The sequence below is a fragment of the Prionailurus bengalensis genome, chromosome A3 (genome assembly GCF_016509475.1).
Source record: "Prionailurus bengalensis isolate Pbe53 chromosome A3, Fcat_Pben_1.1_paternal_pri, whole genome shotgun sequence".
NCBI lineage: Eukaryota > Metazoa > Chordata > Mammalia > Carnivora > Felidae > Prionailurus > Prionailurus bengalensis.
The window spans coordinates 49,320,500-49,338,845 of NC_057354.1; the positions used below are offsets into that span (position 1 = coordinate 49,320,500).

Genomic DNA, 18,346 nt, shown 5'->3' on the forward strand with positions numbered 1-18,346 from the left:
AAAAGAAATGGAAATGTATCAATAAAAGAACCACATTAAAGCATTTATTCATCTTCAACATGAATCTCATTTGTTATTCTAAAATCAAAGTGCCAGGAAAACCTATAATATTTGCTTTTGCTACTTAAGTAAATAATTTATCACATCAAAGTGCATTTTGCTTCAAAGGTTTGAGCTTGGCTTAGCACAAGGTTAACACCAATTTGGCACACTCTCTTGTTTTTAAATGGCCATTTACACAATGTATCATCTCAGATTTGCTGAAATACTGCATTTCTAAGTCAACACCCTGCTTATTCATATTTTTAAATAACTCTTTTGCAATTTGGTCCCAAGCCCCTTTGGTGTCTGTGAGGATATCATTACCTCCTCTGTATTCATATCTGCTGCAAGGTGGTCTCTGGCTTTTTTTTTTTTTTTTGATAGGGTGAAATCTCTACCCTAGAAAGGGTTACAGAGTTTATTTTATTTTTTTTACTTTGTTTATTTTATTTTTTTTTCTGAAATTTATTGACAAATTGGTTTCCATACAACACCCAGTGCTCATCCCAAAAGGTGCCCTCCTCAATACCCATCACCCACCCTCTCCTCCCTCCCACCCCCCATCAACCCTCAGTTTGTTCTCAGTTTTTAACAGTCTCTTATGCTTTGGCTCTCTCCCATTCTAACCTCTTTTTTTTTTTTTCTTCCCCTCCCCCATGGGTTCCTGTTAAGATTCTCAGGATCCACATAAGAGTGAAACCATATGGTATCTGTCTTTCTCTGTATGGCTTATTTCACTTAGCATCACACTCTCCAGTTCCATCCACGTTGCTACAAAAGGCCATATTTCATTTTTTCTCATTGCCACGTAATATTCCATTGTGTATATAAACCACAATTTCTTTATCCATTCATCAGTTGATGGACATTTAGGCTCTTTCCATAATTTGGCTATTGTTAAGAGTGCTGCTATGAACATTGGGGTACAAGTGGCCCTATGCATCAGTGCTCCTGTATCCCTTGGATAAATTCCTAGCAGTGCTATTGCTGGGTCATAGGGTAGGTCTATTTTTAATTTTCTGAGGAACCTCCACACTGCTTTCCAGAGCGGCTGCACCAATTTGCATTCCCACCAACAGTGCAAGAGGGTTCCCGTTTCTCCACATCCTCTCCAGCATCTATAGTCTCCTGATTTGTTCATTTTGGCCACTCTGACTGGCGTGAGGTGATACCTGAGTGTGGTTTTGATTTGTATTTCCCTGATAAGGAGCGACGCTGAACATCTTTTCATGTGCCTGTTGGCCATCCGGATGTCTTCTTTAGAGAAGTGTCTATTCATGTTTTCTGCCCATTTCTTCACTGGGTTATTTGTTTTTTGGGTGTGGAGTTTGGTGAGCTCTTTATAGATTTTGGATACTAGCCCTTTGTCCGATATGTCATTTGCGAATATCTTTTCCCATTCCGTTGGTTGCCTTTTAGTTTTGTTGGTTGTTTCCTTTGCTATGCAGAAGCTTTTTATCTTCATAAGGTCCCAGTAATTCACTTTTGCTTTTAATTCCCTTGCCTTTGGGGATGTGTCGAGTAAGAGATTGCTACGGCTGAGGTCAGAGAGGTCTTTTCCTGCTTTCTCCTCTAAGGTTTTGATGGTTTCCTGTCTCACATTTAGGTCCTTTATCCATTTTGAGTTTATTTTTGTGAATGGTGTGAGAAAGTGGTCTAGTTTCAACCTTCTGCATGTTGCTGTCCAGTTCTCCCAGCACCATTTGTTAAAGAGGCTGTCTTTTTTCCATTGGATGTTCTTTCCTGCTTTGTCAAAGATGAGTTGGCCATACGTTTGTGGGTCTAGTTCTGGGGTTTCTATTCTATTCCATTGGTCTATGTGTCTGTTTTGGTGCCAATACCATGCTGTCTTGATGATGACAGCTTTGTAGTAGAGGCTAAAGTCTGGGATTGTGATGCCTCCTGCTTTGGTCTTCTTCTTCAAAATTCCTTTGGCTATTCGGGGCCTTTTGTGGTTCCATATGAATTTTAGGATTGCTTGTTCTAGTTTCGAGAAGAAGGCTGGTGCAATTTTGATTGGGATTGCATTGAATGTGTAGATAGCTTTGGGTAGTATTGACATTTTGACAATATTTATTTTTCCAATCCATGAGCAGGGAATGTCTTTCCATTTCTTTAAATCTTCTTCAATTTCCTTCATAAGCTTTCTATAGTTTTCAGCATACAGATCCTTTACATCTTTGGTTAGATTTATTCCTAGGTATTCTATGCTTCTTGGTGCAATTGTGAATGGGATCAGTTTCTTTATTTGTCTTTCTGTTGCTTCATTGTTAGTGTTTAAGAATGCAACTGATTTCTGTACATTGATTTTGTATCCTGCAACTTTGCTGAATTCCTGTATCAGTTCTAGCAGACTTTTGGTGGAGTCTATCGGATTTTCCATGTATAATATCATGTCATCTGCAAAAAGCGAAAGCTTGACTTCATCTTTGCCAATTTTGATGCCTTTGATTTCCTTTTGTTGTCTGATTGCTGATGCTAGAACTTCCAGCACTATGTTAAACAGCAGCGGTGAGAGTGGGCATCCTTGTCGTGTTCCTGATCTCAGGGAAAAAGCTTTCAGTTTTTCCCCGTTGAGGATGATGTTAGCTGTGGGCTTTTCATAAATGGCTTTTATGATCTTTAAGTATGTTCCTTCTATCCCGACTTTCTCAAGGGTTTTTATTAAGAAAGGGTGCTGGATTTTGTCGAAGGCCTTTTCTGCATCGATTGACAGGATCATATGGTTCTTCTCTCTTTTTTTGTTAATGTGATGTATCACGTTGATTGATTTGCGAATGTTGAACCAGCCCTGCATCCCAGGAATGAATCCCACTTGATCATGGTGAATAATTCTTTTTATATGCCGTTGAATTCGATTTGCTAGTATCTTATTGAGAATTTTTGCATCCATATTCATCAGGGATATTGGCCTGTAGTTCTCTTTTTTTACTGGGTCTCTGGTTTAGGAATCAAAGTAATACTGGCTTCATAGAATGAGTCTGGAAGTTTTCCTTCCCTTTCTATTTCTTGGAATAGCTTGAGAAGGATAGGTATTATCTCTGCTTTAAACGTCTGGTAGAACTCCCCTGGGAAGCCATCTCGTCCTGGACTCTTATTTGTTGGGAGATTTTTGATAACCGATTCAATTTCTTCGCTGGTTATGGGTCTGTTCAAGCTTTCTATTTCCTCCTGATTGAGTTTTGGAAGACTGTGGGTGTTCAGGAATTTGTCCATTTCTTCCAGGTTGTCCAATTTGTTGGCATATAATTTTTCATAGTATTCCCTGATAATTGTTTGTATCTCTGAGGGATTGGTTGTAATAATTCCATTTTCATTCATGATTTTATCTATTTGGGTCATCTCCCTTTTCTTTTTGAGAAGCCTGGCTAGAGGTTTGTCAATTTTGTTTATTTTTTCAAAAAACCAACTCTTGGTTTCGTTGATCTGCTCTACGGTTTTTTTAGTTTCTATATTGTTTATTTCTGCTCTGATCTTTATTATTTCTCTTCTTCTGCTGGGCTTAGGCTGCCTTTGCTGTTCTGCTTCTAGTTCCTTTAGGTGTGCTGTTAGATTTTGTATTTGGGATTTTTCTTGTTTCTTGAGATAGGCCTGGATTGCAATGTATTTTCCTCTCAGGACTGCCTTTGCTGCGTCCCAAAGTGTTTGGATTGTTGTATTTTCATTTTCGTTTGTTTCCATATATTTTTTAATTTCTTCTCTAATTGCCTGGTTGACCCACTCATTCGTTAGTAGGGTGTTCTTTAACCTCCATGCTTTTGGAGGTTTTCCAGACTTTTTTCTGTGGTTGATTTCAAGCTTCATAGCATTGTGGTCTGAAAGTATGCATGGTATAATTTCAATTCTTGTAAACTTATGAAGGGCTGTTTTGTGACCCAGTATATGATCTATCTTGGAGAATGTTCCATGTGCACTAGAGAAGAAAGTATATTCTGTTGCTTTGGGATGCAGAGTTCTAAATATATCTGTCAAGTCCATCTGATCCAATGTCTCATTCAGGGCCCTTGTTTCTTTATTGACCGTGTGTCTAGATGATCTATCCATTTCTGTAAGTGGTGTATTAAAGTCCCCTGCAATTACCACATTCTTATCAATAGGGTTGCTTATGTTTATGAGTAATTGTTTTATATATTTGGGGGCTCCGGTATTCGGTGCATAGACATTTATAATTGTTAGCTCTTCCTGATGGATAGACCCTGTAACTATTATATAATGTCCTTCTTCATCTCTTGTTACAGCCTTTAATTTAAAGTCTAGTTTGTCTGATATAAGTATGGCTACTCCAGCTTTCTTTTGGCTTCCAGTCGCATGATAAATAGTTCTCCATCCCCTCACTCTCAATCTAAAGGTGTCCTCAGGTCTAAAATGAGTCTCTTGTAGACAGCAAAGAGATGGGTCTTGTTTTTTTATCCATTCTGATACCCTATGTCTTTTGGTTGGCGCATTTAATCCATTTACATTCAGTGTTATTATAGAAAGATACGGGTTTAGAGTCATTGTGATGTCTGTATGTTTTATGCTTGTAGTGATGTCTCTGGGACTTTGTCTCACAGGGTCCCCCTTAGGATCTCTTGTAGGGCTGGTTTAGTGGTGACAAATTCCTTCAGTTTTTGTTTGTTTGGGAAGACCTTTATCTCTCCTTCTATTCTAAATGACAGACTTGCTGGATAAAGGATTCTTGGCTGCATGTTTTTTCTGTCTAGCACCCTGAAAATCTCGTGCCAATTCTTTCTGGCCTGCCAAGTTTCAAAAGAGAGATCAGTCACGAGTCTTATAGGTCTCCCTTTATATGTGAGGGCACGTTTACCCCTTGCTGCTTTCAGAATTTTCTCTTTATCCTTGTATTTTGCCAGTTTCACTATGATATGTCGTGCAGAAGATCGATTCAAGTTACGTCTGAAGGGAGTTCTCTGTGCCTCTTGGATTTCAATGCCTTTTTCCTTCCCCAGTTCAGGGAAGTTCTCAGCTATGATTTCTTCAAGTACCCCTTCAGCACCTTTCCCTCTCTCTTCCTCCTCTGGGATACCAATTATGCGTATATTATTTCTTTTTAGTGTATCACTTAATTCTCTAATTTTCCCCTCATACTCCTGGATTTTTTTATCTCTCTTTTTCTCAGCTTCCTCTTTTTCCATAACTTTATCTTCTACTTCACCTATTCTCTCCTCTGCCTCTTCAAGCCGAGCTGTGGTGGTTTCCATTTTGTTATGCATTTCGTTTAAAGCGTTTTTCAGCTCCTCGTGACTGTTCCTTAGTCCCTTGATCTCTGTAGCAAGAGATTCTCTGCTGTCCTGTATACTGTTTTCAAGCCCAGCGATTAATTTTATGACTATTATTCTAAATTCACTTTCTGTTATATTATTTAAATCCTTTTTGATCAGCTCATTAGCTGTTGTTATTTCCTGGAGATTCTTCTGAGGGGAGTTCTTCCGCTTGGTCATTTTGGATAGTCCCTGGCGTGGTGAGGACCTGCAGGGCACTTCCCCTGTGCTGTGGTGTATACCTGGAGTTGGTGGGCGGGGCCGCAGTCAGACCTGATGTCTGCCCCCAGCCCACCGCTGGGGCCACAGTCAGACTGGTGTGTGCCTTCTCTTCCCCTCTCCTAGGGGCGGGATTCACTGTGGGGTGGTGTGGCTCATCTGGGCTAGTTGCACCCTGCCAGGCTTGTGATGCTGGGGATCTGGCGTATTAGCTGGGGTGGGTAGGCAAGGTGCTCGGGGGCAGGAGGGGCAGGCTTAGATCGCTTCTCCTTAGGTGATCCTCTTCAGGAGGGGCCCTGTGGCAGCGGGAGGGAGTCAGATCCGCTGCCGGAGGTTTGGCTCCGCAGAAGCGCAGAGTTGGGTGTTTGCGTGGAGCGAGCAAGTTCCCTGGCAGGAACTGGTTCCCTTTGGGATTTCGGCTGGGGGATGGGCGGGGGAAATGGCGCCGGCGAGCCCCTTTGTTCCCCACCAAACTGAGCTCTGTTGTCAGGGGGCTCAGCAGCTCTCCCTCCCTTTGTCCTCCAGCCTTCCCGCTTTCCGAGCAGAGCTGTTAATTTATGACCTCCCAGACGCTAAGTCGCGCTTGCTGTCGGAACACAGTCCGCCCGGCCCCTCCGCTTTTGCAAGCCCGACTCGGGGGCTCTGCTTGGCCGGCGAGCCGCCCCTCTGCCCCGGCTCCCTCCCGCCAGTCCGTGGAGCGCGCACCGCCTCGCCGCCCTTCCTACCCTCTTCCGTGGGCCTCTCGTCTGCATTTGGCTCCGGCGACTCTGTTCTGCTAATCCTCTGGCGGTTTTCTGGGTTATTTAGGCAGGTGTATATGGAATCTAAGTGATCAGCAGGACGTGTGGTGAGCCTAGCGTCCTCCTAAGCCGCCATCTTGCCGCAACTCCCGAAAGGGTTACAGAGTTTATCACTCTTTGTGCAGTGTACTCCAGGTCCATTATGCACTCCAAAAAAATGAGACTTAATCAGAAGGTCAGAGAACACCCCTTCCCCATACCCTGTCATTGCTGCAAAAGCTCCAGTGCAATAACCATGGATATGAGCAGGGAAAGATGTGCTTTAAACTCTGTCTAATTTTTTTTTTCAACGTTTTATTTATTTTGGGGACAGAGAGAGACAGAGCATGAACGGGGGAGGGGCAGAGAGAGAGGGAGACACAGAATCGGAAACAGGCTCCAGGCTCCGAGCCATCAGCCCAGAGCCCGACGCGGGGCTCGAACTCAGGGACCGCGAGATCGTGACCTGGCTGAAGTTGGACGCTTAACCGACTGCGCCACCCAGGCGCCCCTAAACTCTGTTTAAAGAGCAGTACATAGGGAAGCCCCAAAGCCAAGAGGGAAGATGAAAATGAGGACTTTGAAGCTTTTTGTGCCTAAGCCTACAACAAAAATCAAAGGTGTTCCATTCCTGGGCAAATTAACAAAAACTGTCACACTAAAGGCTTATTTACCTCAGTATCTACTGCCCTGTACAACAAAATATTGCAAAGAATGATGGAAGTCAAGAAAAGACTGAAGAGACTAAGCAATCATAAAAACCAAACTCAAATGTGACTCCAATCTTGGTCGGTTGGAATTATCAGAGAATTTAAAACTGTGATCAGTGTGTTAAATCTGTAATGGAAAAGGTAGACAACATGCAAGAACAGATGAGTAATGAGAACAGAGAGATGAAAACTGTAAAAAACAGTAACAGTAACAGAAATGAAGAGCATTTTTGTTAGTAGGCTTAACACAGCTGATGAAAGAATCAATGAACTAGATGACAAGTCACCTAAACTAAAACATAACGAGGAAAAAAGAATGGGGGAAAGAAGAAACCAAACACCCAAGAAATGTGGGACCGTATGAAGAAGTGGTGTGACATGTGTAATGTAATTGAAATATTAAAAAAAGGAGAAACAAAAGAAATATTTAAAGAAATAATGGCCAGGAGTTTTTCAGTATCAGTGACAGACACCAAACCACTGTTGCAAGAAATATACAGAGACCATCAAGCAAAACTGAACAAAAACCAAAACCAAACAAACAAAAACATAGATATGACATATTTAAACTACAAATTTGAAAACAGAAAAATCTTGAAGATCCCTTAAAGTGAATAAAACACCTGAGCTCTAGAGAAACAAGGATAAAAATTGCAGCAGACTTGTCATCAGCAATCATGCAACTAAGAATTCAGTTGAGTGCAATCTTTTAAAGTGTTGAATGACTAAAACAAATAAACAGAACTTGTAAATCTAGAATTGTATATCCTTCAATGAGAAGAGTATCTGTGAGAATAACCTTCAAAAGTCAAAGGTAAATAAAAACTACTTCAGACAATTGGAGGAATTAATTGACAGCAGACCTGGAGTCCACAGGAAAGTTCTTCAGGCAGCAGGAAGATGATACAGGTTAGAAAATTACATCTATATTTAAAAAAAAAGAAACAGCAAAAAAGGGGATAAATAGAAGTTAAATGTAGTCTTTTACTTTTCTGAATTTATCTCAAAGTTTATTGTCCATTTAAAGCAAGAATAGTAACAGTGCATCAGATGATTATAGCACACATGAAAGTGAAAAGTAACACCAGTGTCATGAGGGAGCAGAGGAAAGGTTTGGGAGTGTTCTGTCATAAGGTACCTGCACTGCACATTAGACAATGTGGTGTTATTTGAAAGTAGACTTAAGATTGGTTTAAAGTGTTATTATGAACCCAGAGACAACCACCGAAATATATGTATTTTAAAAAGAAGTATAAATGATAAATCAATAGAGGATATTAAATGGAATCCTAAAAAAAGTGGTCAATTAAAACCAGGAAGCCTAAAAAATAGAGGAAAATAGAAACAACAGATACAACAGATATGCAAAGATGGCAGATATTAATCCAATTATATCAATAATCACTTAGATGTAAGTGGTTTAAACACACCAGTTGAAAAACAGATTGTCAAAGTGGTTTAAAAAAATAAAAATGAGAGGCTCCTGGGTGGCTGAGTTGGTTCAGCATCTGATTTCAGCCCAGGTCCTGATCTCACGGTTCATGATTTCGAGCCCCACATTGGTCTCTTTGCTGACAGATCAGAGCCTGGAGCCTGTTTCAGATTCTGTTTCTTCCTCTTTCTGCCCCTACCCTGCTCACACTCTCTCTCTGTCAAAAATAAATAAACATTAAAAAAAATTATAGAAAAATGAGACCCAACTGTATGTTGTCCACAGTATCAATTATGTATCATCTACATTTAAAGAAACCTACTTTAAAGGTAAAGACCCAGATAGATTAAAAGTAAATATTTAAAATAATAATACAGAGAAAGCTATACCATGCTAACACAAATCAAGATAAAGCTGGAGTGTCTGTATTAATTTCAGACAAAGCCAACTTCAGAACAAGGAAGATTATCAGAGATAAAGAGATACACCACTTAGTGATAAAAAGGTCAGTTCTCCAGGAAATATCACAATCCTAAATGTGTATGCATCTAAGCACAGAACCAAAATATGAGGCAAAAACTGGTAGAACTGAAAGGAGAACTGGATACCATCACAGCAGGATACTTCAACACCCTCATCAGTACTGAATAGACCAACCAGACAGAAGATCAGTAAAGGCACAGATGGCCTGAACACTATCAAACAACTTCACCCAACTGACATTAAAAGGACAGCCCATCCAACATCAGCAGAAAACCTCTTCTCAAGTGTGCATGGTGCATTCACCAAGATAGCCCACATTCTGGACTACAGAACAACCCCTAAAAATTTTTAAAGAATACAAATAATACAAAGTGCATTCTAGATCACACAGAAACCAAAATAGAAACCAAGAAGAGAAAGATAGCTGGGTATTTCCTAGATGATTGAAACTTCACAATATACACTTCTCAATAACCCAAGGGATCATAAAAAAGAGAAATTTTAAAATATTCTGACTAAAAATGAAAATAAAACCAAAATTTGTGGGATGTAGTTAGAGGAGTGCTTAGAGGGAAATTTATAGCATTAAATTCATATATTAGCAAAGAAAATGGATCTAAAATTCATAACTTAAACTTTGACCTTAGAAAATTAGAGAAAGAAGAATAAATTAAGGCAAGAAGAATGAAGAAAATTAAAATTCGGGAAGAGAAAAATAACACTGAAAACAGGCAAACAGTAGGAAAAATCAACAAAATTAAAAGTCAGTCCTATGAAAAGATTTGAAAAGAAAAATCAATAAAATTTTTAAATATCAGGAGTGCCTGGGTGGTTCAGTCAGTTGAGCATCCAACTTTGGCTCAGGTCATGATCTCATGGTTCGTGGGTTTGAGCCCTGCATCGGGCTCTGTGCTGACAGCACAGAGTCTGAAGCCTGCTTCCAATTCTGTCTCCCTCTCTCTGCCCCTCCCCCACTTGCACTCTGTCTCTGTCTCTTAAAGATGAGTAAACATTAAAAAAATTTAAAGATCAAGGGGTGCCTGGGTGGCTCAGTTGGTTAAGCATCCGACTGTTGATTTCAGCTTCAGGTCATGATCTCATAGTTTGTTGGTTTGAGCCCCGAGTTAGGATTTGCAGTGACAGCACAGAGCCTGCTTGAGATTCTCTCTCCCTCTCTCTCTCTCTCTCTCTCTCTGTAAATAAATAAACATTAAATTTTGTTTTAATTTTAAAGATCAATAAAATTGATAAACTTCTATGCTGGCATGCCAAGAAAGAAAGAACGAGAACCCAAATGATCTGTGTCAGGAGTGAAAGAAGGTCATGGCTACTGATGCTTTGGATATTAAAAAGAGAATAAGAGAATTCACTGAGAGTGAATTCAATAACTTAGAGGAAAGGGACCAAGTCCTTGAAAGCAAACTGCCAAAACTAACTGAAGGACTGATGGATAATCTGAATTGTCCTACAGCTGTGAAAGCCATGGTTCTTAGGCTTGGATGCATGTTAGAACTACCTGGAAAACTAAAACCTACTGATGCCTGGGTTCTGCTCTCAGCAATCTTTATATGGCTGGGGTGGGGCCTGAGCACCTAGGTGCTAGGACCCATCCCCGTGTAACTGAGATGCCCAACCAAACTACTGCTGCCTTATGTCTCCACATTCTGAGGTCCATTGAGCAAAATGGTGTCTCCCCACTCTTCATATGCCTTTCTCTTCATGGCTATTTGAAGAGTTAAAAGCATGAAGTCTCTCCCCAATTCCTGTGATTAGAGCTGATTTTTGTACCCAGCCTTAGAAATGGGAAATAGTTCATCCTCAGCAACAAAATTCTCTGCTGCCAAACTACAAATGAGGCCCTTGGTGAGCCTGTGTTTGACTCTATAGTCTCACAGCCACACTGAGCACACCTCTTCAGGACTCCCTGTGAGCAGGCCCTCTTCACACAGACGTGCATAAACATGGCATTATGGAATTAAGTGTTCACAATTGCTTGGCGTGGAATCCTCAGGGCCTGGAGAGCAAAGGTGGTGATAAAAAATTGAAGAGTACCCACTCTTGTCTGTGACAGTATCTTCAGATCTTTTATTCATGTCATGGGTGTACAATGTGGATGTGAAATCATTTTTGATCATTTGTAGTTAGGGCACTCAGATGACAGAGGGCTGGTCCCCAGCCAAGAATGAGGAAACTGTGTAGAGAACATTGGGCAGTCTGTCTGCACAACTCCCCACCAGGCTGTCCTTGGTGTGTTCAGTCCCTGCTTCCTCATGTAAAAATCTGTAGTAGAATAAAGCAGAAGAATTAGCACCCTGATGTGAGTCTTTATTTGAGGCTGCCTCACTCAAGGGTTCATTGCTGTACAGCAGAAGGGATGAAATGACTTCCAAGTGAAGAAAGCTTTCTATGGCTCACTGACATGTATATGAAACAGTTTCCAGCCTTCCTTTGGTCATCCCAGAACCAAAAGTGAAAGCCAGTCTCAGCTGTCAGAGCTCAGGCAGGAGGGAGATCAAGTCCATGTTGTATCCTCTTCAAAGTCCCCATATGGACTATAAGATCTGGACCTTGAAAGGTGAGGGATCTTCTGGATGCAGTGGTCATCGTGAGCAAGGGAGCACTTCTCTGCGGCTTTGGAATCCCCCCAGAGCACACTTCCACACCTGCTAGGGAGACCCTGGCAGGCAGGGTGGGGCCCACAGCCATCATATGGAAGGAGATCCCAGCAGGTGACATCAGTGACTGCCCAAGGCCACATGACCAGAGATACTCTGACACAGCATCTGCTCTGCCCTTCCTCCGCTGCTCCTTCTCACAGAGCTGCAGACATTGGCAACAGCCCTTGGGGACCTGCTGGCCTGACATTATACACAAAGGTTGACTTCCTGCCTGAAATGGAGGCAGCACAAGTACTGAACAGAGGCTGAAATACTCTTTAGAAATACAACTCTGATCAAATTGATAAGGAAACGTCTGCCATTCCTCAGAAAACAACTATGGGATTTAGAGATTTAGCAGAGTTGTGCCCACCACTGCTCTCTGTATCCGTCTCCATCAAACATCATGCAAACGGCCCAGTGGGGCTAAATGAAAGCACTGTTTGAACAGTTTTGAACAAGTGATTGTGGTGGGCATCCTGATGACAGACTGATGACAGGCACATAGCACATGGATGAGAAAGAGGGATTCCAGCCTGTTACACATGAGCCACTCTAATGGCAGGGTAGGCAAGGACTCACTCTGCCATATACCTATGGGTGTGCATCTCCCCACTAAAGCCAGAAAGAACTCTCCAGAGTAAGGGAAGTGTTCCTCTAGAATTACACAGATGGCACATGCTACCTCCCTTGGTGAGACTTCCTGAGCCATGTCCTGAGATGAAGACAGGTCCCATGTCCAATTTCTTAGGCAAGACAGTCAAAAATGATGCCTTTGACTTCAAGGCCTTTCAAAGAGTGATGGCAATTTTAAAATAACAGTATACCAAAGAGAAAGATAGAGATAGGAAGGAGGAAGATAGAAAAAGGAGGGAGAAAGCGGAGGAGGAAAAAATCAGGCAGGAAGAAAAATAGAGATCACAGGAAAAAGGCATGGACATGTACCCTAGCTTTTCCAGTGTTCCTAAACTTTCTAGAGTCCACAGTGTATAAACACGCCACAGAACAAGCTCACCGCTGTCTTTGCCATGCTGTATGTTGGGAACACATGCAATCTGGGGCCTTTCCATGCATTTGCAAAGCACTGGGTCATAAAAACTGAAAGTGATTTACATAGCCCAGCATAATACCAGAAAAGGGAAATCAATATAGTGGAGGTTTGGCAAAATCATGTTAAAGCACCCTTTCCAGGGAGTTTGATGACAGTGAGGGACACAGGCAGCTTCCAAGAGCTGACAGCACCAGCAGCCAAGGTAGACAATGCAGCTACTCGTCCCCCTGCCCCACTCCTCACCAGACACTCTGCTGTGCAGTCAGAAGGGCCGCACTTTGGGCCACACACAATTACACAGTCAGAAGCTGGATCCCACTGCACATAGACAAGCTGCATGGATGCTTCACCTCTCCATGTCTCATTTGACTCATCCATGAAATGGGAGATGCTACCTATACCAAAGCAGTAATATGGAGACTATAGAAAGAATGGCAACAACTCAATAATAAGACAAATCTTTATAGTTCATTCACAAAGGAAGATACATGAAGGACCAAGTAGCACAAGAGAAGGTGCTATAACCATTTATCATCAGGGGAGTACAAATGAAAACCATCATTGCTTACCCAGTGGAACAGTAAACATTAAAAATGCTGACATCACACCACTGGGGAGGGGCTGGAGGCCTGGGACCCAAACCTACTGCGGTACAAGTGTAAAATGCTACAACCACTGCAGAAAATGGTCTACATTTTCCTTACAAATGTAAACATTGATCTCCCTATTTCACACCCAGATATTTGCCTATGAGAAATGGACTGAGGGACACACAGAAATACCTGTACAAGATTGTTCATAGCAGCTTCCATAGCCCCAAACTGGAAACAGCCTGGAGGCCCAAGAACAGCCAGAGACCTAAGGGCTCCTGTGACTAGAGAATGGTTTACTTGATGGGGTAACCTGAGCCCTTCTGTTTCAAAAACACAGAATCCCTTCTGGGGCTGCTGCAGTGCCCATGCTCCTGAGATACTGGTTCCTGGAAGCCCTTGTATTCTATTCTTCAGAGCTGGCATCAACTTTGTCCATTGGCACCTTGGTTGTTACCACTTTGAGCCACCTATGCTGTGAGTTCCATTTCCCTTCCATTGCTTTTCTAGAATAACCCCTGAGTTATGGAGTTTCTTGTCTAGGAGCTATGTGGCTCTGAAGGATCCAGCTGCAGTGATGTTAATACCAGACAAATAAACTCTAAGGAAAAAGCTGTGAAGAATGACAAAAATAACACTATAAAGATTAGAAGACAGCCCATCAAGCAATGACAAGGTCTGGAAGTTTTACTTGCTTGGCTGCTGTTATGAAGTAGGGTAAGTTTTTAAACAGGGAGGTCACAGATCCCTATGTCATCTACAGGGCATTACTGTTCCCTAGGATGATGTTGAGAATTCACTACTGCCCCTAAAAGCCCCACCTGGTGAGCCTCTACCTGTCTATAGGTAGAAGCCATGAGAAATCCAGGAAGGGGCTATGGTGCAGGTGGCTTCGAATCAACATTGAGGGAAATTGGAGAACAGGTTCATAGAATGTCCAGGCAGTAGACCCAGGTGAGGTTGAAACCATGCTGTGGCATTACCATAGCTTAGCTGCCCTGGTGTGGAGCACAAATCACCCAGGGTGGGTGTGAGGGCTGTGGAGGGTGGATGGACAGCAGAGGGTCATGGAGGGCCATGGAAGGCCTCAGCAGCCACAACTGCCCACTCCTGCAGCCACTGTGGACTTATTGTCTCATCCAGAAAAAGAACGCAATTGGCCACATCTCCCCAGGACTGCCAGCTTCCAACACAACATTCCTCCTTCTTAAACAAATTTCCTAAAACTTTTATTTTCAAAGAAAAGAGAGATTTATACATTATGGACAAGGTGGAACAACATTAGTTTATCAGTATATTGGAAAGGACTTCAAAGTGTAATTTCATGATGTAAGATGTGTTGGGGTATCTGGACCTTTAAGGGTCTCACCTGGAAACAAAGTAAAAATTGTAGAAAAGAGTCTAATGATTCCCCTTGCCTCTCTTGGTAAATAATATGCAAAAGCAAACCCTGTGAAGTCAGTCTTATTTTCAATGACAGTTTAAGGAATTGTAATAAAATAAACCTCCTTGGCAGTTTCTATACCCCACCATCACCTGACTTTTGTTTTAATAGTGGGCTTGCAGTATTGATGGTTTCTGGAATCAGGGGCCCAACATTTGGATGACAGCTTAGATTTCTGGTAGTTATGCTAACCAGGACTCTGGAAAATTGTGGGCAAAAGGTCAGTACTATCTACCTCACATGTCTCTGTGGTCTGTGGTCTGTCCTCTGTCCTCAGACCAGACCAGAATGGTGCTTCATTTTCTAAATGTACAGCTGGAATGCAGGCGGCTGGCCATGGGGTGAGGGCAGCGTGGACAGTGAGGAGCTCAAAAATCCATTCATTTTAAACCTTTCTAGCCATGTGAAACCCTTGCTGCCTGGACTTAGCGCCTAATTTACAGCATTGCAACCCCAGTGAAAATACACAGGAGATTCTAATTGCACCATTTCAAAGAGATTTTTATCAAAACTGTCCAGGGACTCTAGTCCCTCTTCTTCTTTGTAAGGAGTCCAGATACCAAAAGGGTAATTGAGCCACTGGTGGGGTGAGCCAGGAAAAGCAGCAGAAAACTGCCTTTTCTGTCAGGTATTTCATGAGTGTTTTGGGGAAGAGGGCAGTAAATAGTTGTGCCTTTACCAGGAAACAGGTCTTTTGGAGCTGAGCACTGAGAAAGGAGGTAGGCGTGGGAGAGTCACAGCCTTTGAGAGACAGAGCCTCGCAAACCGTTTTCTTCCTTCTGGAATAAATTTGTGAGAAGCTAAAACAATGTGAAAGAAACCATGGCATTTCAAAGTCCCTAGAGGATACTGCCATGGATGATGAGATGTTTCTTATTTTTTCTTGGCCAATGAATTTACTGTCAACTTCCTCATCACAGAGTAATCTCTCCATCATTTCCAGTGGCTCTTCATGTTCTGTTCTGGTCCTTGTCTCCTCAGGGCAATCAGAAGTGATGAATGGATTGTGTTTAATGTGAACACAATGTGGTTTGGTAGCCTGTGGCAAGTTTGCTGCTATTATAAATATTCGGTGAGTAGGCAGGCCTGGAAATTGTCTCTTGCTGATCAAAGATCATCTCCAGACCAAAGATCATCTCCAAGGGCATCTCCAGAATGCCCTTGCCTTGCTAATTTGAGCAGATGTTACAGCCCTAAATGCAAACATGGGACCACTGGCATCTGCCTTCCTCTCCAACATCACCCCTTGGCATTCCCCCTGTGCCCAACCTGGAAGTTTCTGAGCCAGATGTCAGGCCAGCCAGACCTTCCCTCACCTCCAGACTTTCTCAATGCACTGTGTTCTGGAATGCCTTCTATCCCTCATCACCAGGTTGTTCCTTATGACAATGGTGAGAAGTCTTCCCACCCCACCCCAACCCCAACTGAGTCAGGTGTCCCCACCACCTGCTCCGTGATGGTCTGCACAGGCTCCTGTGAAGGCCCCTTCACATAGGGTGTGGTTCTCTGCTCTCACCTGTGGGCTGAGATGGGGTGGGCTCCCATCTGTTCAGGTGTCTTGTCATCTCTTCCTATGGCTGGTACATGATTGGGACTCAGTTCAGTATTGAGTTGGAGAGATGAGTTCTAACAGGCAGTTTTCTTAGTTATATGGTGGAGGGAAGTGATGTAAGTTTACCTTTCTAGCTGAACAGATTGCCTAAAAGTGGAAGGAAAGAAAGAAGAAAGAAAGAAAGAAAGAAAGAAAGAAAGAAAGAAACCAGTGTGTTATGAAAAAAATAAAAACCAAAGTTTAAGTCGTAGATGAGGCTTTGAGTAGGACAGGTTTGCTCTGCTTCTGCATTTCACCACAAGGAAATGGGGAGCTGAGTGCTTGATACCCTGCACCAGATGCCCTGTTTTGGGACATGGTTGAGGACTCCCATTATCACAGTCAGTTGTCATCTCCTTTAAGTTCACCAGCACCCCTTACCCTATGCCTCGTATTCCTTTAACTATCAGGGAACCCCATGGACATATGGCACCATTCATTCATTGCCTTTGTTACCTACCTGACTACACTCTCTGGTAAACAGAAGGAGCAAGAAATCAAAGAAACAAGGACAAAAGTGAATCTCCCTTTCTCTTCCCCTTCCTCAAAGCCTCCCCCAAGGGGACCTACTCACAGTGAGTTTATAAACCTGTGCATGCATGTAGTTTGGGTTTAAAAATAAACCAACATGCATTGCAACTTTCTTTTTCACATAATGTAAATACTTTTGGTATCAATATGTAGAGATCAACATTTTTAGTGATTCTGTGGTGTTATGTATGAATGTGCACTGTCTAATCATTTCCCTAAAATGAGCATACAACTTGTTTCAGTTTCTCCTTTTGCAAGCACACCCACAGGTGAAATCCCATTGAACCAAAGATTATGCACATGCAAACTTGGTAGATACTATAAATTGACCTCCAGGAGTCTGTGCCAGTTTTTACCCTCGCTAAGAAAATTTATCCTTGCTACTGTCTTCTCCACTAGGGCTCAGAGTTCAATTTTTCCTCATCTGGTATATAAAAATAGAGATCTTGTCACTTCAATTTGCATTTCATCGATGTATGTATGTATGTATGTATGCATTTCATCGATAGTATGATGTTAAATATCTTTGCTATTTTTTATTATTTCTTCTATAAATTGCTGGTTCATACTCTTACCTATTTTTATTGGGTTTTTGTATTTTACTGATTTGTAGGCAGTCTTTGTATATTGTAGCTATTATCCTGTTGGCCATTAGCTTTATCATATTTTCTTCCAGTGGACTTGTCAGTAGTGGTGTTTGCCATACACAGAAGTCCTGGGATCTCTCTGTGGTTGTTGGAAGGGAATCAGAAAGCATGGGGTCCATGTATAGCTGATATGGGCATCTCACCACAACCTAGCAGAAAGCAGAAGGCAGTGCCCGTGTTCAAAGACCCTATCTGAATGAGAGTCTCCCACAGAGCAGCCTCAAGAGCAGTCTACCTGTGTGACTCAGTGGCCTCCTATTTTTCCCAGACGGGAAGAAAGCATGGGCTTCCAACTGCCCCCTGCCACCAGCAGGAAGCCCTCCTGGAAAGAAAAGTAGTAAAGACCACCACTTGTTCCATGTTGGACTCTGGGGCCGGGTGCTCTCCTGACATTGGTGAGTCATGAACTCATGTGGAATTGTGTGTACTTTCTTCCCACCATGAGATGAGGGCAGAAAAGGAGAAAGTTGTGTATGGAAGAGCCCTGTCATCCTGACATAAAACCCACTGCTCAGCTCACATTTTATTTCTATATGCACCTCCTGTATATGCTTCACAGAACCTCCTACCAAAGCAGCTTTATCTTGTTCACTGGTTTTGTAACTTTCTGCTTTTCTGGCTGGCCTTTTCATTCCCTGATAGTCTTTTATGGTTTTGCAGCTGGGATATTGAAGAATGGACGCAATGAGCATGATAAAAGCTACTTGGAGACGTGGTTGGACATTGTCCACTTTCCTAAATGGATAATGTGGTATCTTCTAGGGGCTGCATGGTCTTTTCTCCAGTTCTCCTGCTTCCTGATAAAAATTTGTGTTTCTAAATTGGAAAAACATCTTAATGAGGAGGCCAAAGGAATACCTTTTTTATAGTTTTTGTTTTTAATTTTTTTTAATTTTTTACTTTTTTAAA

General features: G+C 42.2%; 1 protein-coding gene across 6 annotated transcripts in view; it reads left to right on the forward strand.

Moving 5' to 3' along the window:
• Window positions 1-18,346, forward strand: part of SYNDIG1 (synapse differentiation inducing 1) — a 186,885-nt gene that overhangs the window by 141,076 nt on the left and 27,463 nt on the right. The window contains exon 4 of one of the 6 annotated variants that reach the window (XM_043603020.1): window positions 17,706-17,858. The exons of the other annotated variants lie outside the window; for them this stretch is intronic. Within the exon in view, the coding sequence (XP_043458955.1) occupies window positions 17,706-17,843 (138 nt within the window). The 3' untranslated portion in view covers window positions 17,844-17,858. Of the gene's footprint in view, window positions 1-17,705; window positions 17,859-18,346 lie in introns of those variants that run through there. 6 annotated transcript variants of the gene reach the window in all.